Here is a 25979-nt window from a genome sequence, read left to right as displayed (position 1 = left end):
CTGGCCTTATCACCCACAGTTCCCCAGTATTTAATTTCTTAAGAATCTCCATGTTTGCCACATTTTATCTTAAGGTTAAAGACTGTGAATTATAGTTTTCTTCCATTACTCCACAGCCCTTTGGCTGATGCGCAGTGGTCTGAAAAGAAATAACATGTCTTCCTACTTTTTCAGGGCAAAGAAAAAGTATCCTGAGTTAAATTTACCTTCTGATTCAACGGAGATATAGTGTCAATGGCAGAATCAATAGGAAAAATCTGAATCCTCTGTTCTGTATAGGTGTGAAAGTTCAGAAGAGCAGTCACAAGATCTTGAACAAAAGCCAGGGCCTGCCCAGCAATGTCCCGCATCTTCAGCTTTTAAATGAAAAGTACATAAAGTTAACTATCTAATTACTATTCTCAAGCAACTATATTTAGTATAAGTCTGCTTTTAGAGAAAACATTTAAATTCCAGTATAATTAATCTCGAATTTAAATTCATTTGCTTCCACTTGGATTTTAATATTCCCATCTAAAAAAAAAAATATTCCCATCTAAGTAAATTAGAAAGCCACCAGTTTTGGCAACTAGACCTCCTCTATTCAATCTAGACTGTGTAAGTGCAAGGTCCACCAATCTAGCAGAAAAGGAATAGCTCATAAAATAAGTGCATCCTGTAATTCAGTTCCAATGTTATCAGATGAGAGCAAAAATCTATATTACTTTTAAATTCAGTAAGTAGCAACTTATGCAATTTTTTAAAAATGTATGAGAAAGTAAAGCAAAAGTTAAACACAATGGGTTAGTGTACTAAACAGAGGCCCAAACAATAAATTCTTGTTTCTTAAAAGTTTGACATACATATCACTGAAAATCAAAACATTATCATTACCTGATGTCTCCTATTGTGAAGTGGAACGTTCAAAGCGTTATACTGACTATATTCTATAAAACAAAAATAGATGCACAATAAGTCATTTTACGTTTATAGAAAAACAGCATACCTAAAATATAATGAATTCTCTGTGGCAAAATCAGCTTTAACTAAGAATTTTAAATGATCAAAGCCACAATCACAGTATAATGGAATGTATATAGAATCAGTTGTTTCTCAGATAAAATAATACTTTTTTTTCTTTTTTTAAGTAGGCTCCATGCCCAACGTGGGGCTTGAACTCACAGCCCAGAGAGCAAGAGTCTCTTGCTCTACCCACTGAGCCGGCCAGGAGCCCCTCACTTTTTTTAACTTTAGGATAAACAAACCCTGAGCTTCTGTTTCTAAGAAATCATTTCAAAAACCTGAGGCCTATCAAGATAACCTAGAAAGGCCCATGACGTTTTGCTACGTTCAGTCATGCTCCATTCTAAAATACCCGTGCACACAGCTGCCACACCAGTCATCCAGAAATACCACCGTGTTCACAACACTACACTTGACGACTGTCAAGTACCTACCACTGCCTGTTACTGCTGATCCCAACAACTCAATCCTAACTCTTCTGGGTTGGCTTCCTCATTTTCCCACCGTCCTTCTCTCTAACCTAGACTTTGTCCCCAACCTCGGATAGCTTCCCAACACTCAGGTTCAGGCTTCAGTCCCCTCCTTCATCTCTGCTCCTCTCTGCATACCACTCCTGCCACTCAAACTGTCCCTCCTCCACTTGGTCCTCAGTCAGAAAGACCTGGTGCCAAAATCTGACTCAGAAAGTCCCCATGCTTCTCTCAGCCAGTTCTCTCTTATAACCACATTTCTACCAAGGGCCTGGTCTCCCATCCACAGTTCATCTACTTTCCTCTCGGTCCTCTCTGGGCCTTGCTTGTTTGCCTTCCCAGCCTGGTCCATTGTTTCCAACAATGCTCTTGCTGCACAAAAGGAGATCAGGGTCCATGACAACCTAATTTACCAAACTTAAGGGGCCTTCACGGCTTCCGCAATCCATAACTTCATTGCTATACCCCTTCCCAAGGCATCTGCTCCACACCTTTTCCATTTTAAGCCCCAGACACCATTCTTCCTCTCCTCCCCTGCCCTGGGATGGGGTGGCCTCCCACTACAATGGCAGGAAGACAAAGGCCAAAGCCCAAGGGGTTCTTATGTTTCCTACCGTCCACCTCATAGTCCCTGGCTTCACATATCTGGTCCTCAGCTAATCTTCCCTCTGGGTCCCCAGCAGTAGCTCCTTCTGACCCGTCAGGGCCTAATCCATCAACCACACCCTCCTCCCCACTACATCTTCACAGGTACCTTCAAAAAAAGCATTTATTGTAGCTTTTAAAAGTCTGTCTCCACAGTGACTTCCTCCCCTTTACTTTTATCATACTGAATCCTCTGCCCTCACCCATCTCCTGCACAACACCACCATTTTTTTTTATTCTGCTAGAATGCTGAGCTCCTAACCTTCCCCATCTTCATTCCAGCTACTCAAAGAACAGCATGTCTATGACTGTTTGCTCAGCACCCATTCACCTCTAACCCTCCTGCTAGCCATCTACCAACCACCTCCACCCCACATGGAAACACTCCTCTCAAAGTCACCAAAGCAGCTGCCTTTACTGTCACATCACCCTTTCTGAGCTCCCCATAGCAATGCTAGAACTGCCCAGCACCACTAGGCTGAACACTCCTGTTCCCCGCTTTCATGTCACCTCATTTCCCAGCTCCTCACCACCTCCACCACCTCAGCCCTTCTTCTTCCTGACCACTGTGAGGGAAAACTCTCCAAGGACATTGTGTGGGCCTCTCTGCATTTAGTGCGGGCCTCTCCCCACATTTCCACCACTCTCAATGCCCATTCATCCCAACAGAGTCAACTCCAGTCTCTCTCCAGGCTTTTACTTAGAAATGCATATACCAAGGGGTACCTGGGGGGCTCAGTCAATTGGGCATCTGCCTTAGCTCAGGTCATAATCTCAGGGTCCTGGGATCAGCTCCACATCAGGCTCCCTTCTCAAGGACAGTCTGCTTCTCCCTCTGCCCTTCCCCTCACTTGTGTACTTCTGTTCACAAATAAATAAAATCTTAAACACACACACACCCCAATAGATAAATTTATACTGATCCATCTGTCAGAATATTAAACAACAAAGTTAACCTCATCATCTTTTCTATAAACCTGCCCGTTGTGTGCCTCTTTGATTTCTGTCAACGGCACCACATCTTTCCCCCACACTGCCTCCTCCAGTTCCCTTCCGGCCTGCATTCATCTCCCTGACAACTCAGGCTCCAGCCTCCAGAAGTACACACCACGACTAGCATCACAACAGTCTTGGCCCCCTTTCCCCATTCAGTCTACACCCTTGCCAGACTAGCTCTGTGAGTGCACAGATCTCTTCGTGACATTACCTGGACCAACATGCCCATCACCTTGTGAATTGAGTCCCAACTCCCTGGCCCACAACTCTAGGGTCTAGCCCCATCTACCCTTTCAGAACTTGCCTACCCCACCCACTCTAGCCTCCTGTCACACTTTAACTCATTACTGCTCATCAGACCATGACAGCACCTTTTGTCCCACGTACCACACTTCACTTAATTCCCTGGTTTGTTCTCCTGCATCTCTGCCCAATAAAACCAATTCACATATCCAAGCCCAGCTCAAAGCATGCTTCTTCCAAAAGACTTCCCCAACAACCCCGCCAGCAGTAATATGTCCTTCCTCTGAAACCCCAACAGTCTCTTTATTGAACAGGTTAGCTTATATTTTAGACATTTCTATACATTATCTCTCCCCTTCTGGAGAGGGCATTTCTATACATTCCCTCTCTGCTTCTTTTAGGGCAGAGATTTTTGTCTAAGAAATTTTTTTTAAGATTTTATTTATTTATTAGCGACACACAGAGAGAAAGAGAGAGAGAGAGAGAGAGAGAGAGAGAGATTGAGAGAAAGAGAGAGGCAGAAACACAGGCAGAGGGAGAAGCAGGCTCCATGCAGAGAGAGCCTGATGTGGGACTCGATCCTCGGTCTCCAGGATCACACCCTGGGCTGAAGACGGCGCTAAACCGCTGAGCCACTAGGGCTGCCCAAGTCTTAGAAATGTTTATGCCCCTTGTACTCCCTATCCATCTGAGCACTCAACAATGATCTCCTAAATATTGCGGAACTAAAAGTAACCTACACTGACATGATAAGGATCTAAAGCAGGGTGACAACTAGTACTGGAAGAGGAAAGATAAATCCAAAAGAGATCCAGAAGGAAATTATTAGGACCTGATGACTAATTGATACAAAGATTAAAGGGAAAATGAAATGCCAAGATTTCAAGTCTAGCAGATCAAAGTACGCTAGTGCTATTTACATTAATGTAGAAACTAGAAACAGGTGTTATTTTCAGAGGAACTTAGGCTTTGATATAATAATGACATATGCTGATTTCAATGTTAGATCAAACTGTTTTTCTCTGGTGTCTTTTCTTTCCTCTTAGGTCTTCAGGGAGAAAAATTTAGGGGAAGTAAAAAATTGTAATCATGTGACTATAAAAAAGGGAATCTGTACTTACTTGAATATAAGCTTCAAAATTTCAAGCAATTAAATAAAATATATTCTTTTTCAAGGTTATGATTTAATTTTTCCTTAAACATTACAAAATTGGCACCTATTATACATGTAAGTAGATTTTTTTTAAGTTTGTTTTCTTGCTCTTGGTTATATAAATTGCCAGACCATTCCTATTCAAGATGAATAGGAAGCAGGATTTACTCAAATCAGCTCCCTAACTATCAGTGAGGATCACCAAAAGTGCTAGAGATACCAGGCTGAGAAGATCCACTCCCACTACCCTTCCCTCACTCCTCCCACCATGAACAGCTTCTCTTACACAAATTTTCAGGTACTTTATGTTCAGGTTGGTTTTCACCCAGGGATATGCTAAATACATGCAATAAAAAAAAAAACATGGATTTGAACTTTTTTCAAGAAGGCTGACTTAGGAGTCAGTCTCCCTATGAAATATGAAGACCACAGCTGATCAAAAAATAAAAAGAAAGCTACCCTCTGTTGAGCCAATGAAGTTTTTTGCCAAATATATTAAAAACTTTTAAAACTAGTTTGTGACCATAGAGAGAGGTTCAAAGGTGCAAATAATGGAAAAGTGTACGTAATACCTACTTGTATCATTAAAGGGTACTTTTTCCGTGATGATTGATAAGGATTCCTCTAATCTACCTGACAAATCTTCATGAAGATTCTTTAACTGTAATTGACTGAAAGGAAAAAAAAAAAAAACACAAAACCACATGATCACCAATCAGACAGCGGATCCTCACTTCCTTGCTACCATAACACCTGGTATCAAGCTTTCAGAGAATCATGCCTGACACCAGGATACTCGTGGTAGTAGATAATTATTCAATGATGAAGAAAAATACTAATCCTTGATTCTGAAGCCCCTGAGACTTCTATTGAATGATGTTAAGACTGTCAGAATTTATCACAGTCCCAGTATCTAATACAATCTTATCAGTTTATTTCCCCAAGTGCAAAGTAACCTTAGAGCAGTTTCAAAACCACAAATTTTCTCTTTCCGGCACATAAATGTTAGTTCAAGAATTACAATGAAGTTTTTTTTTTAAGTACTGTATCAGATTTTTCCCCCCTTGAGCTCAAAATCTGATAGTTTTTCTATTTTTGATTCAATTATGAGCATGAGCATACATCTAAACCACACATGTAACTTGACCAATGCAACTAAACTGAAGAAATTCACGTGACTGATTCTATTGAAATCTAAAGTGTTATGTCATTTATCAAATAAATGCTGGAGTATACTATTACTACCCATCAATTCATCATATTTGAATTTTAAGATTTAGGTATCTCCAAATTAGATCCCACTGCCTCCATTTTATTCAAAATGTACCATTAAAACATTGGCACAGTGAAAAAGAGTCAGTTTTCCTGCCTGGAACTCTCAGAAAACTCTCTCTTCAGGGTAGCCTGAATCAGAAAGTGACCAATTCTCAGTACAGGAGCCCCAGACCGCCAGCTGCCACAGCCACAAGCATCTACAGGCTGATGACTAATGCACAAGCCACTTGACAAAGAGTGTTATCCTCAGAGATAACAGAACTGAGATGGTCTGCTCCTTGCTCACTTCAAATGTGAAAAGATTAAGAGATAGAAGTTGCTAAACCAAAACTCAGGTCTTCTGATTCTTACTTCAGGGCCCCTTGGAATTCACGTTTCCACATACCATTCTTCTGTTCGAAGCCGACATTCCTTGGCCTCCTTTTCTAGAGTCTGAGATTTTACCTGAATATTAGAAGGAAAAAAAAGCAGATGGCTCAAGCTATATAATGAGGGCACACTTAGGAGATACTGCAGGCAACAGCCTCCCCTTGAATGACTAACTTTGCATTCCACAAAGTGCACAGAAGATTTACAAGAGCCTTGACCATCTCTCAACATGCTCTCGCCATCGGTGGGGCTTACTTCTAGTTTGGCCTTGTCATTCTGCAGTTTCTCGATAGTTTCCATGTACTTCCGCGTCAAGCCATCGACCACGGCTTGGTGCTGGGCCGCCTCCATCTCCAGGGTGGCCAGCCGACTCCTCAGCTCCGCTTCCACATGCTTGTGCTGCTCATCAGCTTCAAAAAACTGCAGAGAAAAGATTATTTTTCTCTCCTCACAATATCTAAATATATACAAATGGAAAGAAAAACAACAGCCGTGACTATTCATTGAGCAATTTCCACATAGTTCCATGTGCTCACTATGCAAAATCTGCATGGGCATATCTCACCAAATCCTCCCAGTATGTCAGAGGTAGTGCTACTGCCATCCCTCCTTTACACATGGGGAAACCAAAGCTTCAACTTGCCAAATGCAGAAATGAGATATGAACACAGGAGATCAATGTCCAAATCGATAACTCCTTCCTCTCCATCTCAAGGATTTCTTTAAAACAACTTCCGGCACACAGGGGATTCAACTGACCAGGATATAACTTTTTTGCTACACTAACTTCCACAATTAAAAAAATCAAAATTCAAATAGAAGTTATCCCTAAAACAGGTAAAGCTCTTTTCCTTAGTAAGAATTCATTGCTAATTAAGAATTATGAATGCTTAATACAAAATGCACTGAGGTCGAAAGCTTATTTTTTTAACATTTGCAAAAAGACAGTATTAGTGCATATTTAGTTTCCATCATTTGGCTATGCTCACCATTTCACAAAAAATTCAGGAGGCACAGCTGGAGACATAACGTTATGACTCTTAACTATGCTGAATGTTTGAAGGCAAACACGTATTATTCAACATTCCATAAATATTTGAGCTCCTGCCATGAGTGAGACTCTGCCCTGAGGGAAGGCATACAAACCGACATTGTGTATACCCAAACAGACCTTATAGACTAACTGGTGAACAAATACAAACCAACTAAACAGCAATAATTTAAAAAACAAACACTACTTAATGATAAGCCCCCAACTAAATGGTCCATCTAATCATTTTCTAGATAAAATGAACAGTGCCTAGTATATTTCTGTACTGTTTCAAAGTTATACTGCCGTCCTCTAAATAAATGTAATACTTCAAAACACACATCCAAATTAAGATACGAATGAGATTTAAGTAATGAGTCAATGACAGTGACATATATACCTAACAACCACAGAAGACATAAAAACACTATTCTGCATTGGTTTTTCCACATTCCAGATCATATGACCCATTTTTAATTCATTGGAAAAACAGAAAGTTTTCTCACTTGTATATGCAACCGTTCATTTTCTTCTATCTTCTTTTGCAGATCTTCATCAAAGACACTCTTCTGCTCCTGACTCAACTGAGAAGATTCTCCACTTTTCTGATGGAAAGAATAAGTTATGTCCACATAACTTTCATCCTTTAGAGAAACATCCTAAGGTACACAGATTCTCTATCACCTTAGTAGCTTGTCTCTTCTAGTGTGCACCATTCTCAATCCTGCAAGAAGTATATAATCCATCATTTACCTTTTCCTATTTGACATAAGTAGGAACTGCAAATATTGGAATAAGCAGGAAAGCTTAAAAGGGAGAGAGAGTGAATAAACAACAGATAAGGCTCACTATTTTTTGCAGATAAATTTAGGAGTAGTTCTACTGGAAAACACAGCAGGCCCAGAACACGGGCCATGAAAATATGCTAAAAAATATCATTTCCATCAGAGAGGAAGACAAACCATAAGAGACTCACTCTTAATCATAGGAAACAAATTGAGGGTCACTAGAAGGGAGGGAGGTAGGGGGTTGGGGTAACTGGGTGATGGACATTAAGTAGGGCACATAATGTCATGAGCATTGCGTATTACAGAAGACTCATGAATCACTGACCTCTACTTCTGAAACCAATAATACATTATATGCTAATTAATTGAATTTAAATTCTTAAAAAAAATTTTTTTAATTTACATTGATCTTTTGGTTTGGGAAATGACAGTCTGACTCTGAGTTGCTAAACTCCTTTAAGAAATTGTAATAACTAGCAATCACAACAATAAATTCTTACAAAAGTTTACATAAATCTCTAATTTTTAAAAACATATATAAACATTAAAATAAAGCTACTGTAAATAAACAGAAGGAAAAAGCGCAAAATCATGAGAAATACCTCCCTTTTCTTTTTTTACCAATATTAACTTTTTCTGCATAGAAGAATAGTACAATTTAAGCAAGCCAATAATGACCATTTGTTTTCGTGGAATACAATAGCTGAGACTATTCCAGAGAGGGCCTAACAATGAAACTGTGTACAGACATCACTCACCAGCCTTCTCTGCCTTTCCTGTGCCCTCACTCTTCACTTAAAATGAAATTACTTACTGATCCAACGTGAACCAATGAGTAGAAAGCCCTTTGAAAATGGCGTAGCTATGTTAAAAACAAAACAAACAGAGGTGCCTGAGGGACTCAATCGGTTAAGCAGTCAACTCTTGATTTCAGTTCAGGTCATGATCTTTGCTCATGAGATTGAGCCCCAGGTCAGGCACCAGCATGGAGTCTGCTCAAAATTCTCTCTCTCCCTCTCTCTGCCCCTTCCCTGCTTGCATGTTCTCTCCCTCAAATAAACAAATCTTTAAAAATAATAAACAAACAAACAAATAAATAAATAAAATTAAATATCCATCATGTTTGGGATACAAGAGCTGCACAAGGAATACTACCGAATGACATATTCTGGGCATTCTGGGTCATTGGCGCTTCCAAATTTGGAAAACTTTAACATTAACTCAGAAGTTTTACACCCAAGCCTCTGCAGGAACAGCATTGGGGGAGGATCTCACTAACCTGGGGAGCCTGTCTGAAGTACATATGGCTATTCATTCCTCAAAGGTCTCTCAGAATTTCAAGAGCACATGTATTTTGACAAAATTTCTCAAGTGATTCTAATACATACCTGTTTTTGCCCTCTCTGTTACCACTCTAGAGTACTCTTTCATGTATGGAACATGTATATGGAAAGGTACTAACATACGATTATGTCAACTGCCCAACATATGGCACATACAGTCCTAGCCACCTTTACAGGATCCCATTTAATACTCAACAATCTCAGAAAATCATCCCCATGTTGCTGATGAAGAAACTGATGTTGCAAAGCTAAAATGGCAAAGAATTCAAGCCTGGGCTTAACTTCAAAGCCTTCACTCTCCCCTCCACACCATGCTACTTCAGAGTTATTATATGCCTTCTTCCTCCTACCCTTCTCCTTTTATTGCCTCAATCCACACATTTGTTGGATGCTGCTCTATATACATACAAGATATAAGGATTCAATCACTAGTCTCTACCCTTAAAAAAAAATGCAACTTCTTAATCACAGAATTTTCAAAAGTACCAGATCATCCATCTTAGGTAATGAGAATCATGTCTCACTACAAAAACTATGATGGAAAAAGTTTATTTTTACATGACCAGACAAGAATAGTAAATGGGGCTCATAAAAATAAAAACTAAGAAATACTTGCAGCAAACTTACAACAACTCTAAGGAATGAGTATTTCAGTTGCTACTTCACATGAGCTGTTATGCTTCAACACTCTTTCTCATTTTATTTGCCCTACCTTGAGTTAATGGCAACTTAGGATAATTGAAAGATATCAGTAATTTCAACCAGTATGAGATATTCCTTTCACTTTTCTAAGACACTAAATCCAATATGTGCACATTTGCTCCTAACAAATTATTTAAAACTCACTTTCGGGGCACCTGGGTGGCTCAGTGGTTGAGGCCCTGCCTTGGGATCAGGTTGTGATCCCAGGGTCCTGGGATTGAGTCCCACATCAAGCTCCCCACAGGGAGCCTGCTTTTCTCTCTGCCTATGTCTCTGCCCCCCCCCCATTAATAAATAAATAAAATCTTTAAAAAAAAAAATAAAGCTCACTTTTGTATAAAAATGTCTCTACTTGGATCCCTGGGTGGCTCAGCAGTTTAGCACCTGCCTTTGGCCCAGAGCATGACCCTGGAGTCCTGGGATCAAGTCCCACATCAGGCTCCCTGCATGGAGCCTGCTTCTCCCTCTGCCTCTCTGTCTCTCTCTGTCTCTCTCTCTGTCTCTCATGAATAAATAAATAAAATCTTAAAAAAAAAAAATGCCTCTATTAGGGCCCCTGGGTGGCTCAGTTGGTTGGGCATCTGCCTTTGGCTCAGGTCATGAACACAAGGTCCTGGGATCGAGCCTGTGTCTGGGGCTCCCCACTCAGCTTCTCCCTCTCCTCCCTGCTTGCTATCTCTGTCTGTCTCTATCTCTCTCTCTCAAATAAATTTTTAAAAATCTTTTTTTAAAAAAAAGTCTCTAATATCACTACATATATTAATAGTAAGTGTCTGCTTCCTTGACCCAATATCCAGGCATAATAACAAAACATTAGGGAATCTGGAGGGGAAGTGTTCTATTAAAACCCAGATGGCCTGTAGATGTCTGTACCTAGCAGAGAAGGCCTCATTAACTTGCTTTTATTTTGACCTACCTTGTTTTTCTTGCCTCGGGGTTCACTTAGAGCCAATTCATCTTGAAGTAGTTCTACCCTCTTGGCAAGCTGCAGATTTCGAAATGTCAAACTGTCCATTTCCTGCTGGAGCTTTCTCAATGACTGATCCTTCATTTTCAGTTGTTCCTACATCAAAGTGGAAACAGATCATTCCTTATAATTTAGCCTTCAGGTTTCAAATAGTGAAAAGAAATTATTTCTGTTTCACTAAAATATTATCAAATCTCTTGCTTTAAGAAATTCACGTTGTATGCTTATCATGCCAGTTCCCATGTTTTTAGCTCTGTTTTGTGACAAAATCATTTTGGGGGGCCAAACCAAGTACATTTAAAAATAAAATTTAAAAAGCAAATATACTGAAGTAACAGTCAATCATCAACTTAAAGTAAAATATCTACAACTCTATGCATAATGTTGTTATGTATAGGGGTCTGGCAGTAAGGAGGCACAATGCCCAAGGCCACAATTTTATAAACCTGAACTGGGAAAGAGAACCTCCTACTCACTGCTGATGCTCTTCAGCAAGAATGGGAAGCAATTTATTTGCACTCATTTTTTTCAATAAATCCTCCTTGCATCTTAGTCAAAATGAAATCCTTCCTCTACATTTAATTTTACTTTAAACCATCCTGATTTGGGGCACCTGGGTGGCTCAGTGGTTGGGCGTCTGCCTTTGGCTCAGGTCATGATCTCCAGGGTGCTGGGATCGAGTCCCACATCAGGTTCCCTGCAGGGAGCCTGCTTCTCTCTCCCTCTGCCTGTGTCTCTGCCTCTCTCTGTGTGTGTCTCTGATGAATAAATAAATAAAATCTTTAAAAAATAAATAAATAAAATAAACTATCCTGATTTGTCAAAGATAAAAAGCAATAGTATTCTAACACAGCGGTGTCTACAATCTACTGACATTACCAGCATGTTGAGAACAACCAGAAGGACAGAATAATGTTCCCATTAAGTAGAGAAACATTTTTCTTTCTAATTGTTTTTTAGTAATAATACTTGGGAATCTGATGGTAAATACAGACCCAGCCCACATCCAAATTATCATGTATTTCAAATTAAAGAAATCCAAATCAACGAATGCTGTCTCCAACAACTCACTGAAGAGGCAAGCCCAATATATGAAAGGTCTGTTCTACCAGAAGACCTCCCAATCTTCCCATCGAGTAAACCAGCCAATTACCATTCTTACTAGAACTGTAATGACCACTGCAATGAATGGTAAAACAAAGAGTAATTTCTTTACATCCTTAGAATTAATCACCAGCTGACTAATGCTCCAACTCCATTAACTAATCATTAATTTCAGAAGACTGCTATCTCAATCTCTCTGTAAATTCTAGTTCCTGCAATGGGGAGGATGATAATGTTATCTGCTCTCACAGACTTGTGTGAAGACAACTGACAGAGTAGACGTAACGTGCTTGGCACAGCGTCTGACACACAGTAAGAGCTCAATAACTAGAACCTGCTGTCACCATCAACAATGTCCCCACCATCACCAAGGCCACCATCGCAGAGTTAGTCAAATGCAACCAGCCACAGAACACTGTCACATGCCAGAGTGGGCAACTAAGACAAACTAGGAAATACCTTTTCCGCTAATAGCTTTTAAATATCATTAAGAGAGATAATGATGATTTATTTCTTCAATGATTTAGGCAAGATAATAACTTGACTAACAAATCCTGACTACAAGTAAGCTTATTTTTCATACTTGGGCGCAGAGAGCTTCGAACGTATGGGAACAGTGTTTTGAGCCACCTCATCCCTGAGTCCATACTACAGCACCTGACTTGGGGGCTCTCTCAAGTCAGAGTTCTCTAGGTAAAGGTCCAACACTAGCTAAATAAAAGGACGTATTTCTGGGTTACCTGAGTGGAATCACCCTAGAAAGATCACTGGTTAGGGACTATTCCAGAAAGAGATAAGAGTAAAGGGAATCCTAATCCCTTTTGTCTAAACAGGGAGCAAGGGAAAGAGTGAGGAATGACAGATGGTATATTTAACGGAAACAGGCCAAGAAGAAATCTATATCCTAGAATTACTTTAGCCAAGTAAAAATATCACTAAGCAGTACTTATGACATGCCTACCAGAATGAGGTAGAAACAAATTTTTTCATCTCCTGTCGTATTTCTCCCTCTGTTAACAAAGATGCTGATGATAAGATGTATCATTCAAATAGAGTAACCTGATTTACACAGGTTATTACTATTAAATAGCTCAACCCAAAAGTAAGATTAATGGACTAAATGATTCACCCTTTCAAATCCATTCATTAGGGGACAACCATCTGCTGAATGCTGGACATATGAACATGACATAGACTCCCTCAGTGCTGTCTAGTGATGAAGACAGGGAAGTAGCTCCATTAATCCAGATGAATTTCGCTAAAGAGAGTCTGTGAGATCTAAGAGAAACAGGAGATAGAGTCAAATAATTCCTTTTTGTAATTTTTAGCTAAGGAAATCAAGGTGCATCACATTCATACCTAAGCAAGAAACAAAGTTAAACACAAAAGACTATACTACCTTCTCCTATCCTTAGTGACTCAGTGCCATAGTTGGGACTTTAAAACAGAAAGCCAGCTGAATTCCTTGCTTTAAGTATCACCAAACACTAACTTAATTGTCACAATACAAATACATTGTTTCATACCTTTAAAGCAGCCGAATTCGCCTGTTCATCCACAACACCTTTTTTCAGGACCTGATTCTGGGCTCGAAGCTGAAAACAGAGAAAGCAATAATTAATCTTTAATATAAAGCAATCATTGTAGCAAGGAAATCACTTACCATTATTTCACAGGAATGATTACACTGAGGAACTACCTTCTCACATATATATGAGAATAAAAATATTAGCATGGAAATGGATAGAGATATCATCATTCTGTCATTTTTCAGATTAGCACAGAGGCTGAGCTGCCCAATGACATAATAATAATCAGCAGCAAAACTGACACTATAGTCCAGGTCTCTTGACTTCCATATGGTACATGGTTCTTTCTGTAAAACCAAGTCTCCCCTTTAAACAAAAATTAATACAATATACTAATACTAAATACAATAAAGTAATGTTAAAATGAATAGAAAACTAATATAATAAATAATAGGGTATCATGTATGCCATTTTCCTTGAAACTCTGGCACACATCCATTTGTAAAATACATATAAAATTGGACTAATTATGAAAGAAAAACTCTACAAAGAATCAAAGTGTAGGGCATTGAACATACCCAGCAGGACACTGTCATCCCCCACAATAGCCTCAGGAGTGATAGACTTGCAATAAGGCATCAGCTAAGGCAGTGTGCTCAAGTAACTAAGAAACAGACTAAATCCAGAAGCTGGCAATAGCAGCTAACATTTGAAACCTCATCCTATACCAGGCACTGTCCTAGGTGCTTTCCTTGTACTGCCTCATTAATCTTCACAACCCTATGAATTAGGTACTGAAATTGTGTCCATTTTACAGATGAGGAAACGGAGTGAGATATAGGAAAGTTAAGTGGCAATCCTGAGATTCAGACCTCAGCAGATTTGATGGAGTCATAATGCCATTAGACAACATTGGTTACTATTTTCTAAAGCTATGTATAAATGAGAAAAGAAGTAAGCTGGGGAGGTTGGGGAAGTCTTTGAAGAGGTAGGACACGGGCTTATTTTTTTTTAATTGAGGTATAACTTTATTTTAAATAAGGCATACAAATCAAGAATTATACAGCTAAATGAATTTTACATATGTATATATGTATTCATCTATCACTTGCAAGGGTTTCGAAAGATAAAATCCACTTCTGTAGGGAGAGGAAAGTTCTCAGCAAGGTTAACACAGACCATGTAAGTATAAACACACAAATCCTATGAAGCCAAAGTGAAAAATGTACAGACTCATATCCTGAAGATTTAGTACAAAGACCATGAAACACCAGGTTCTTCTCTTAGAAACTGAACAAATGGAATGTTTTTATCTGTGAGCTTAAAAGAATCTACTTCTAATTCTGCATAACTCCGATCTGTCTCCCAAGAACAGAAATGACCCTACCTCTGTGCCAAAAGAATAGGAATACTTAAATACTAACCTTAAATTAAGTATGTGAAATTCAATAGAAAATTTAGCTAAAAATCTAAGAAGAAAAGCAGGAATACTGCAGGATATTCAACAGTCTGATCAAAAGACAGATTAAAAAGATGAGCTTTTTCTATTTTTAGAAAGTTAAAGATACAGCTCACTACCACAACAGAAGGAAGACCCAAATCTTGCTCTGCCATTTAGTAGACAATTTAAACTTGAAAAATTCACTTAACTGTTCTGAGCCTCAGTTATAAGGTCTATATGTATTCACCCATATACCCTATCTTCCTTCTTCTGACATTGTTGTGAGAACCAGATAAGAAACCTATGTCAAAGCACTTTCTAAATCTTAAAATGCCCCAAGAATGGAAACAGTTCTCTTAGACTAGAATCAAAGGGATAATAGATAACATTATAGCTTGCCTGGTATAAGGCATTGTGCTAAATGATATTAAGGAGAAAAAGAAGTGAAGGAAGTGGTTTGACAAAGAGCTTACAATTTAAAAGGGACAATACAAGATAACTAGAAGTACTTACTACTATTTAAATTCCCTGCAGCAAGGGTTGCAAACTAAGGTCAATGGGCCATACTGGCCTGCTACCTAATTTTTTAAAAAAATTGTTTGAAGATTTATTTACTTGAGGGAGTGTGTGCAAGGAGGGGAGGGGGAGAGGGAGGGGGATAGTCTCAAGCAGACTCTATGCTGATCATGGACCCCTCACACAGGGCTTGATCTCACAACCCTGGGATCACAGCCTGACCTGAGCAAAAACCAAAAGTCAGTACCACCTAGGCACCCCCACTAATTTAAAGTTGTACTAGAACAGAACCACACTCCTTTCCGCATTGTCTACAGTTGCTTTTGAGCTACAATGATAGAGACAGGTAGTTGCAAGAGAAAACGTACAGTCCTAAGCCTGAAATATTTACTCATAGTGTCTTCCCAGAAAAAGTTTGAACACCTCCGCTCTACAAGTTCAGAAAAAAGAAGTACCACTTTTTAATACTGATTTCCATCACACAGTATTTTCTTTTGGAGCAGGATCAACATACTCATGGATAATGTGCTACATTAGGTAACAGAATTCAATAAATATTTTCAAACCCACATAGCCAGAAGACAGTAATATGACGTCGGGCTTTAGGTTTCATTTCATGTCCCTGCCCTAACTTTCACCTATGGTCTCTTACACATATTCTTTCTGGGATATTTAGAAGATCCTAATGACTGTTTCCAGATCTAGGGATGAAGCCTGAAATTTGCTGAACTGATGGTTTTCTATAGGACCAGAACCGTGACAATTTAAAAAAAAAGAACCTCAATTGTCATTTCTAAGAAACATTTAAAAGCTACTTAAAGCAAACTGAACAGTATACTTTGTTAAAAAGCAAAACAGGGGCAGCCCAGGTGGCTCAGTCGTTTAGCACCGCCTTCAGCCCAGGGTGTGACCCTGGGGAACCGGGATTGAGTCCCATGTTGGGCTCCCTGCATGGAGCCTGCTTCTCCCTCTGCCTGTGTCTCTGCCTCTCTCTCTCTCTCTCTCTCTCTCTCTCTCTCTCTGTCTCATGAATAAATAATAAAAAATAAAATAAATAAAAATTTAAAAAAGCAGAACGAAACTTTCTTAAAGATTTTATTTTTGGATCCCTGGGTGGCGCAGCGGTTTGGCGCCTGCCTTTGGCCCAGGGCGCGATCCTGGAGACCCGGGATCGAATCCCACGCCGGGCTCCCGGTGCATGGAGCCTGCTTCTCCCTCTGCCTGTGTTTCTGCCTCTCTCTCTCTCTCTCTCTCTCTGTATGACTATCGTAAATAAATAAATTTAAAAAAATTAAAAAAGATTTTATTTTTAAGTAATCTCTATACCCGACATGGGGCTCAAACTCACAACCCCAAGATCAAGAGTTCCACGGTTCACTGACCGAGCCAGCCAGGCAGCTCACAAAACAAAATTCTGAAATTACTGCTATATAGATTTTAATCTGATTACAACAGAAAATGATTTGGATATTCCTTTGGAAAATACTGTTTTCTAAACAATATGGTTTCAATAAAACTGCTTGGCAGAAAATGATCTGGATATTCCTTTGGATAATACTGTTTTCTAAACAAAAACATGGTTTCAATAAAACTGTTTGGCAGAAAATGCAGCCCCTTTAGAAAGATCTACCTAAATACGTACTATTTATTAAGGTAGAAAAGGATGACAGGGGATCCCTGGGTGGCTCAGCGGTTTGGCGCCTGCCTTTGGCCCAGGACACAAGCTTGGAGTCCCGGGATCGAGTCCCACGTTGGGCTCCCTGCATGGAGCCTAATTCTCCCTCTGCCTGTGTCTCTGCCTCTCTCTCTCTCTCCCTCTCTCTCTCTCTATCATGAATAAATAAATAAATAAATCTTTAAAAAAAAAAAAAAGGATGACAATCATAAGCTCAGCACATACCACTGCCCTGTTAATTACACTTCACAGCATCTGGAGTTTTCCTGCATTTCAGCATCACTACGGACACAATTGTGCATTAGTGAACCAAAAGCTTATCAAATGGTCAGTCTGGTCTTTTAGAATCCATCTTTCGGGATCCCTGGGTGGTGCAGCGGTTTGGTGCCTGCCTTTGGCCCAGGGCGCGATCCTGGAGACTCGGGATCGAATCCCACGTCGGGCTCCCAGCGCATGGAGCCTGCTTCTCCCTCTGCCTATGTCTCTGCCTCTCTCTCTCTCTCTCTCTCTCTCTCTCTCTCTCTGTGACTATCATAAATAAATAAAGATTAAAAAAAAAAAAAAAAAAGAATCCATCTTTCTCCTCACCAGCATTTCACCACAGTGGGGAAGCAAATGGGACACTGTCTTACTCTTTTAGAAATAGATACAAGATCACCAGATGCTCACTAATGCCTCCAGGAGATACAAACAGAGGCTCCAATGCATGTGGGCGTAACCAGGAAACACCTGCCCTGAAGTCTCCAATGGGACAAACTCTCCAGAAAATGACATAGCCTACTTCCAACCAGCTGTCCACCAAGCTCTTCTGTTCCATCCAGCAGAGGAACAGCACCTCTGCATCCCAACTCCAAAACCCTTACCTTTTTAAACGTCCTTTTTCATAGTCTAGTAATCTTCTGATTGGCATTACCTTTCCTTCAAAAGCACAGGCCTTTCTCATTTTGACCAGCCAACCCCAGATGTTCTTCAAGGAACTTACTTCCTACAACTGGCCCTATTTTGTCAATAAGTCTTTCCTAACCACCGAGTATGCTCCGCAGGGAGCTTGCCCCTCTGTTCTTAGCTGGTAAAAAGACATCTCTTATTAAACCATTCTGCTTTAACTTTACTTTTTAAATTAGTAGATTTTACATTTACTAATTTAGGTTTGACTTCTGTACTCACCTCCCATCTGCCAATAAAACTGCAGCTCATGGTAAAGACTACAGCCTACTTCCCTGTATCTCCTGCCTATAGTGAAAGATCAAAGCCATGGATAGAGAAGGCACTCAATAAATTTTTAGTTAACCAAATTAAATACTGTATATAAGAGGCATTTGAAGGTAATGCATTATACAACTATAAAGCTTCATCACTCTAACAGTCCCTCTCTGACCTTTTCCCGAAGTTTCCTACCTCAGTGACAGAATAACTCCAGCCACCACCACCTGGCACTAGAGAGGGTGCAGGTAGTTTATCACCTCCCAGGGGGAGGAACAAGCAAGTAGGTAGAGAGAAAGACCAAGTCGTTTTCCCAGGAAGGAATTTTAGAGATCATCCAGGCCAGAGATTCTGAAGCTGGGGTCTGCAGATGACTTCAGTATTTTAAAGCTTCAAATCAGGGTTTGGGTGAGGCGTAGGGATGGGCTTGGGGTTGTATGTTGCACACACTACTTTGTAATGAAGACAAGCTTATATGTTTAATAGTTTGTTTTTTGGGGTCGTAAAATTTATAAAATGCCAAAATGTCCATTATAGGAAATAGGTAAGAGTGGTTCTAACATAGAAAATCGTTGGGGATTAGGTGAGGAAATGTGTATATGTGATTCATCTCTCTTTCCTCACAGTTTGTGATTGAAGATTAAATCCCTAATCTTGGGCCAGTTATCCTATCATGGATTGTCAAAGTGGCAGGAGAAATCATAGTTGACTTACCACCGCTCTCTTTCTGTCCCTAGAGAAAGAGCTGTGTGATAAGCCTGACTATTTCAGAATCAGAGTATTATGTAGAGCAGTCTGCAGAGTGATCTTTAGCAATTTAGGCTCAGGGCTTTGGGGATTTTTGGTGTCCAGTAGGACCACATTGTTCAAACCATTTGGAGAAATACCTGTAGGCTCTGCAGTACCAGGTAGTAGAGGGTGGAGTTACTCTGTCTCTGAGGCAGGAAAAAAACCTTCTTCTCTCAGACCTGCCCTCAAATGGAAGCCCTTTCTCCTGCTCCAGCTCCTAAGCAGGGAAACTCATTAGGACAACACCCTACCTCCAACCCCTGCAATCTAGCTGCCTCACTAGTGACTGGATGAGTAGAGTAGCTGGATTAAAGAGGAAGAGTAGGACACCCTTGGCTTTTCTAAGGACTAACTATTCAAAGTGTAGTCTGTCTACAGCTGCAACAGCATCACGTGGGAGCAGACTCTCAGGCCCCACCTCAGACCTACTGAACCAGAATCTATGTTCAATAAAGTTTCAGGGGAGTCAAAGGGACATTTTGTGTCTGTGATGCACTGGTCTAGGGACTAAGCCAGCACTTTCTAACAAGGTAGCCAAAAGCTATATGTGCCTATTTAAATTTATATTAAATCTAACATTCTGTTCCCTAGTTGCCCTGGCCATATTGGAAGTGCTCAATAGTATCACACAGCTAGTGGTTACCCTACCGGACAGCATAGACACAGAACATTTTCATTCTCATGGAAAGTTTCATTGGATAACACTAAACACAATGGTGTTTTCCAATCAAACTTTAGTAACAAACCCTATGCATTTAAGGGGGAAAAAAAAAGGCTGATACTAGATTTTAATCCAAATGATACTCATTTTTAATTCACCATCTAAGTCAATTTCTCATACAGGAAGGGGCAATTAATCAGGTTCCACCAAGCTCCACTATCTAAAAAGCAAACACAGCACATCAAAACTGCCCCTTCACCAATATGAATAGCTATTTCCTAAGAGCATAAATCTGAAAAGCTCCCAAAGGCAATCTCCTTCATAACTATAAGAAGCATCAATTGCAAAGTAACTGTTAAGAGAAACACTGGATGTCTGACTTTCCCACTAGTTTTTACTGCCTCAAAAAGAGCTTTAAAAAGATTAACTGAGCCAAAGTTAATATGCTGATACCAGACCTTGAGCAATGGTTCTCAAATTTTGGTGTGCATCTAAATCATTACAGAGGTGTGTTACACAACAGATCGCTGGGTCTGAACACCAGTTTCAGATTCAGTAAGTCCCAGGTGGACTAAGAATTTATACTTCTAACTCATTCCCAGATGCTGATGATGCTGACCCAGGGGCCACACTTTGAGAACCATTGACCCAGAGTAACAAAAACACTGAGAAAACAGAACTTGAAACATGCTTACACACATAACATGATGCCAGGCAGGGGTGCAGGAGCTCATGCAAAGAAACCAGGCTAGGAAACCAAAGAGGGCCAGGACTCAGTGCCCTCAGCCTCTCCTCCTTATGAGATATACCAGAGCATAAGAACAAGACCAGGCTGTTGAAGAGACACCATATAAGAAACAATCTTTTGATTCTTAATCTACGGTGCAGTAACTGAAGTCTCGACTGGCTTTCCCTCACATCTCAAAGAAGTAGTATGCACCGCTTATCAATTAACTTCATAAACTTCTGAAAACCAACTGCATACACTTTTCTCCTCCCTGAGAACTTGATTAAACCTGAAGTTTCAAAAGCCTCCAATGATCTCCTAATTGCCCAAACTACTAAGGTCTTAACCTCTCCTTTTACTGGCCTTTCCAAAACATTTTACATTTTAGCAGTATGTATGCCTCAGAAATTGTCATCTGCTTTGACCGCTCATGGTCCATCTTTCCTCTAACTAAACTTTCAGTCTCTTAAATTAAATGGGAGCTCCTCAGACCTTTTTTTTTTCCTTCTCGGGAAGAAAGAATATTATGACCACAGTTCTTTTTTTTTTTTTTAATCTCCCAGTATATATATTTTTTAATTTTTATTTATTTATGATAGTCACAGAGAGAGAGAGAGAGAGGCAGAGACACAGGCAGAGGGAGAAGCAGGCTCCATGCACCGGAAGCCCGATGTGGGATTCGATCCCGGGTCTCCAGGATCGCGCCCTGGGCCAAAGGCAGGCGCCAAACCGCTGCGCCACCCAGGGATCCCATGACCACAGTTCTTAAGCAAAAAATGGGCTCCCTGGAAAACAGGCTGAGCTCTGCATTATATCAGAACAAGGAAATCCTGCAAATGTCTTTGGTTTAGAGATCATGCTTGTTGCTGTCTTTATATGCAGCCTCCTTCTACTGTTGATGAGGAAATCTTGGGTCTTTGTATGCTAAATAAGGAAAAAAAACGCCTAACTGGATTTCAACATTAGCCCATAATTACTGCACCAGGGAAGATAATGCAAAGGTACAGTGCCCCTTCCTCAAGGCTCAAGGCTAAAGGTAGCATAGATCTTATCTAGAAATTGCTCGGCACTAGAATTGACAGAGAAGAAAAAGCACACGAAATCTTTTGACCAATCTCTGTTCTCTTAAGTTCTGAAATTTCCATCCAGATTGTAATTAAAAGGATGAAAAATGATCTAGCCCAACCTCAGAGATAAATAACCTCAAGTCTGGCAGACCGCCTACAATCTACTTAGCATCTCCTCCTTTCTTCATACCCTTCCCACAGGTGTTCCCCAAAGAGTCTACCTAAAGTGTTCCACCCTGATTAACTCTTGAAGTTCAACTACTTGTCTTTACAGGCATTCTTCCAAAAGCTCTAGCTTTTGTCCTGACTTTTAGCCAGTCCATCTCCACTAGAAATTTTTAGTAGTTACCCCAACAACACCTCAAGCTACTATGTGAACAAGATAATTTTAATGTGCCTCCCAACCTTAAAATTCTATAATTGCATCTAACCTTTACTATACCCCTTTGCTCTAAATTGGCTCACCTTCCTGCCAGTGGCATCTACCAGTGGCAGTCATGTCTCTTCATCTCAGAACTGCAGGGTCAACTCTTCAGTCTCCCCTCACTCACCTCCTCCCACAGGATGAATAAGACACAAGGATGAGTGCCTCATATACCATATATTTCATAAGTTTACTGCTACATACAAAGCGGGCACTCAAAAAAGAGGTAACTAGGGCCAGGGCGCCTGGGTGGCTCAGTTGGTTAAGTATCTGCCTTCAGTTCTGGTCATGATCCTGCAGTCCTGGGATCAAGCCCCACATCGGGCTCCCTTTTCAGTAGGGAGTCTGCTTCTCCCTCTCCCTCTACCCCTCCCTGCCGCCCAGCTCTTGCTCTCTTACTCTCTCCAATAAATAAAATCTTTAAAAATAAATTGAAAAATAAGAGGTAAGTAAAAATGTACTTTAACCCTAAGTCCTAAATCTAGGCCCTCCTCTCCATCTTAACAGTCACTAATCTGACTTAGCCCTGTATTACACTCCCCAAAACTATTCCAACAGCCCACAGTCTGGTCTTCTTTTCACCAGTCTTTCCCTACTTCAATCCATCCTCCACAGAGTTACCAGTTCCCCTCCTAACAGTAATGTCATTATCCTGCTTAAAAACCTTTGACATCTATTATTCAAAACAGAAAGTTGAGACTTATTTGACATCCACAACCCTTTATGATGATCAGGTCCAAACCAGATTTCACCACTCTCACCTTAACGTGCTTTTCCCGTCTGCAAACAAGACCTGTTCTCTTTGCCCGGGATGCTACCAACCCTCCCACTTCCCTATTTCCCAGACTGAGTAACTTCTCTACTCTTACCCTCCACCGCTTCCGTGCTCTCACTGACCTAACACTTGTCATACTGTATCATGATTGTGTACAATGTCTGAACATTCTATTAAAAGATTCTCCTTAAACTGGAACCCCGCCTCACTCCATCGACCCTGGCACCGTTCACAGGAGGCACGCCATAAAGGTCTGTTGAAAGAAAAAGCATATATACCCCAAAAATAAAACCTTTCAAAGTTTTTAATACTTTTGGAAGGCGATATAATTATTTCAGCAATGCGGTCCACCGGTTAAAACATCTTTAGAGCTCTCTTTGGCCACCCAGAATTGCCTTCTGAGATTGTTTACACTCTGAAGAAGAAAATCAATCCCCTTGCTTTATACCATACAACATTTTCACCGAAAATAGTAGAGCCGACTCTGAGTATTGCCATTCTCCACCAACCCTCCTCCATCATATGGATTTGTTCCAAACAAATTCTGACCCTTCAAGCCAGAAAATATTTGTTCAAAGGCTGAAAACTTGCCATCACTGACGGTTGTGCTACAGGCACAATTTGAAATGTAAATGCAAAAAGTTTTGCCAATAGCAGCACCGGGGGAGTAAGCATAGTATCTCAAAAGGACCTCTTAGGTGTGTACGTTTAGGCAAAGGTTTTAGGTTTCAAACAACAGGTCATTTCACCTTGCTGAATGTGTGTTAAGTGAAACCCTGGGCGGGGGGGGGGGGGAATGTGCGTCTGTTTCTCCAAATTGTAAAAAGGGGGGATGGGGGGGCTAAGTCTTCCCAAGGCCCCCTGAGGATTGCTGAACCAATTCCTGAAGATGCGAGATTCTTTTAGAACTTCATTAGAATATTCTTAAGGCAGCAACCCCTCAGAAGCAGCACCGCCCTTTTCCCAGGGAAGGGTTCCATCATTTAAAGAAGGATGCCACAAATACGACAAAGGGGCAGGTCCCTATTTTGCCTAATTCACCACGTACTGAACACCTGGGTGTTCTGCCCCAATCCAGGTGGCCGAGGAAGAAGAGCGAGAAAAGGACACAGCCCTAGCACCCAGCCTTCCAGGAGCATCTCCAGACAACCCCCTGCCAGCGCACTGAGCGCACCCGAAACCACCCAGCCCCAGCGAAACAGCGCACGCGAATGGCTCTCCCTGCCCTCCCAAATAGACTGGGGACACGTAAGCCTCTTTATCTCATCTCATCCAGGGAGAAGCAAGAAAGCTCGGGCTTTCTCATCACTGGGTTAGGAATACTGAGGAAGCAGCAGTGGAGGGACTGGTCCTCACCCTTCCCTTCCCCTCCCGACCAGCACCAGAGGCAGGATCCAGGGCTCGGACACCCCCGTCCCGAGCCCGCTAGTTGGGCGAGAGGGAGGAACCGAACTCCTGCTCCTTCCCGCAGAAGCGCACAGGGACCCAGACGCGGCCCGGCCCCATCTCCTGGGAGCTGCAGGTGGAGGCACGGTAATGGTGGACGGAGAAGGCAGAGAGGAGCGGCACGCTCGCGGACCCCCATCGCCGTTCCCCTCCGTCCCGACGAGCAGCTTGCACGGCACCCCGAGGCCGCAGGGCCGGGACCCCCTACTCCCCGCCCACGATGGGTACCTTCGAGTACTCCTGAGCCAGCTTCTGGTACTTCCCCTGCAACTCTGCCGAGGCCATGGCCTCCCCCGCCCCGTCCGGGCCCGGCTGCCCAGGCCGCCGAGCCCCGCCCCCCGCCCCCAGCCCCAGACACGCGCCGGGGTTGGGCTCCGCCAGCGCCTGCCCGCTCGCTCGGCCACCACCGCCGCGCCTCCTCCTCCTCCACTTCCGGGTTCGCCCGGCGGGAGGAAGGCGGAGTGGGGCCGGGGGCGGAGCCACCGCCGGGGGCGGGGCTGCGTCTGGACGTCACCGCCCCGCCCCCGGCGCCGGCGCCAGCGCCGCAGCACGTGCGTGCGCAGCCTCGCTGGAGCGCCGGGGCTCTGCCGCTGCCGCCGGGGGCGCCATCTTGACGCATGGCCCAAGATGGCGACGTAGGATGGGGAAGGGGGGAGTCAAGAAAGGGAGAGCGGGAGGAGAGCCCACAGGAGGGGCGGGGGGTGGGGGAACCGAGGAGAGGGGCGGTGGTTGCGAAGAGCCGAGGACCGGAAGGAGAAACCTTCGGAGCGCAGCAAGAATTCTGGCGGATCGTCTCTCCGCCTCCCCCTGCTGGTTCCCATGGCAACCGTGTGGCGTTGGAGGGTTAGAGCTTCAGAACGTTCACCGGGAGAGAGACCTTTATCTTCCTCTGTCTCGTTATCCGATGTGGGAGCACCAGACATGCCCTGCATTGTAAACTCGGACCTCCCCCAGGCTTATAACGCTCGCTGCTGCCACCGTCCCCTGCGCCAGACCCTGCAAACCGTCGTCTTAGGTTTTGACATTGAAGTTCCTTTGTGTCCATTCTCCGCCCGCTCCATCCACACCCCCCGCCCCCAGACACACACCACAGCAGGGCCTTCTTCAGTGGATCGAGTCAAAAGCCGTTAGGAAATGACTCCATAAATTAATTAATTAATTAATTAATTAATTAATTAAAAATTTTTTTAAATAAAAAAAAAAAGGAAATGACTCCTGCCACGCATGCAGACAGGGTGGATGAGAACAAATAACTGGAGGATTGAGGCAACACAGTGGTCTGCCTGAGATATTCTATGGCACTTCTCTTGAATTAAAAGCTTGCCTCCATTCAACAAATATTTGTGGCCGATCTACTGTATATTCGATATTGTTCTAGGCATTGCCTTTATTGCAACATTAAAAATGTTCATTGATAGAGGAATGGAGACATGAAATTAGACTATGTTTGCCATAAATTACAACACAGCAGTTGAAACTAATAACCTGGATCTGTATATGTCTGTGTGTATCTGTACGTATCAACATGACAAAATACTATGTTAGCAAACTGCGGTACACTATAGGATGAAAAGATACATTTAAAAATAGGAAACAGGGAGGCTTGGGTGGCTCAGCGGTTTAGCACCTGTCTTCAGCC

General features: G+C 41.8%; 1 protein-coding gene across 1 annotated transcript in view; it reads right to left on the bottom strand.

The window, feature by feature from the left end:
* PPP1R21 (protein phosphatase 1 regulatory subunit 21) overlaps positions 1 to 24661 on the bottom strand; it is a 65614-nt gene extending 40953 nt beyond the window's left edge. The window contains exons 1-9 of the mRNA XM_055329153.1: positions 24569 to 24661; positions 13614 to 13682; positions 10933 to 11079; positions 7690 to 7788; positions 6409 to 6573; positions 6170 to 6228; positions 5086 to 5180; positions 874 to 926; positions 207 to 356 (exon numbers count right to left, since the gene is read on the bottom strand). Coding sequence (XP_055185128.1) covers positions 207 to 356; positions 874 to 926; positions 5086 to 5180; positions 6170 to 6228; positions 6409 to 6573; positions 7690 to 7788; positions 10933 to 11079; positions 13614 to 13682; positions 24569 to 24625 — 894 coding nt within the window. The 5' untranslated portion in view covers positions 24626 to 24661. The remainder of the gene's footprint in view (positions 1 to 206; positions 357 to 873; positions 927 to 5085; positions 5181 to 6169; positions 6229 to 6408; positions 6574 to 7689; positions 7789 to 10932; positions 11080 to 13613; positions 13683 to 24568) is intronic.
* Between the last annotated feature and the right edge of the window lie 1318 nt (positions 24662 to 25979).

Source organism: Nyctereutes procyonoides, unplaced genomic scaffold (assembly GCF_905146905.1).
Source record: "Nyctereutes procyonoides isolate TBG_1078 unplaced genomic scaffold, NYPRO_anot_genome, whole genome shotgun sequence".
Lineage (NCBI taxonomy): Eukaryota > Metazoa > Chordata > Mammalia > Carnivora > Canidae > Nyctereutes > Nyctereutes procyonoides.
The sequence above is the reverse complement of the archived record's forward strand: the minus strand, read 5'-3'. Positions and strand labels throughout refer to the sequence as shown.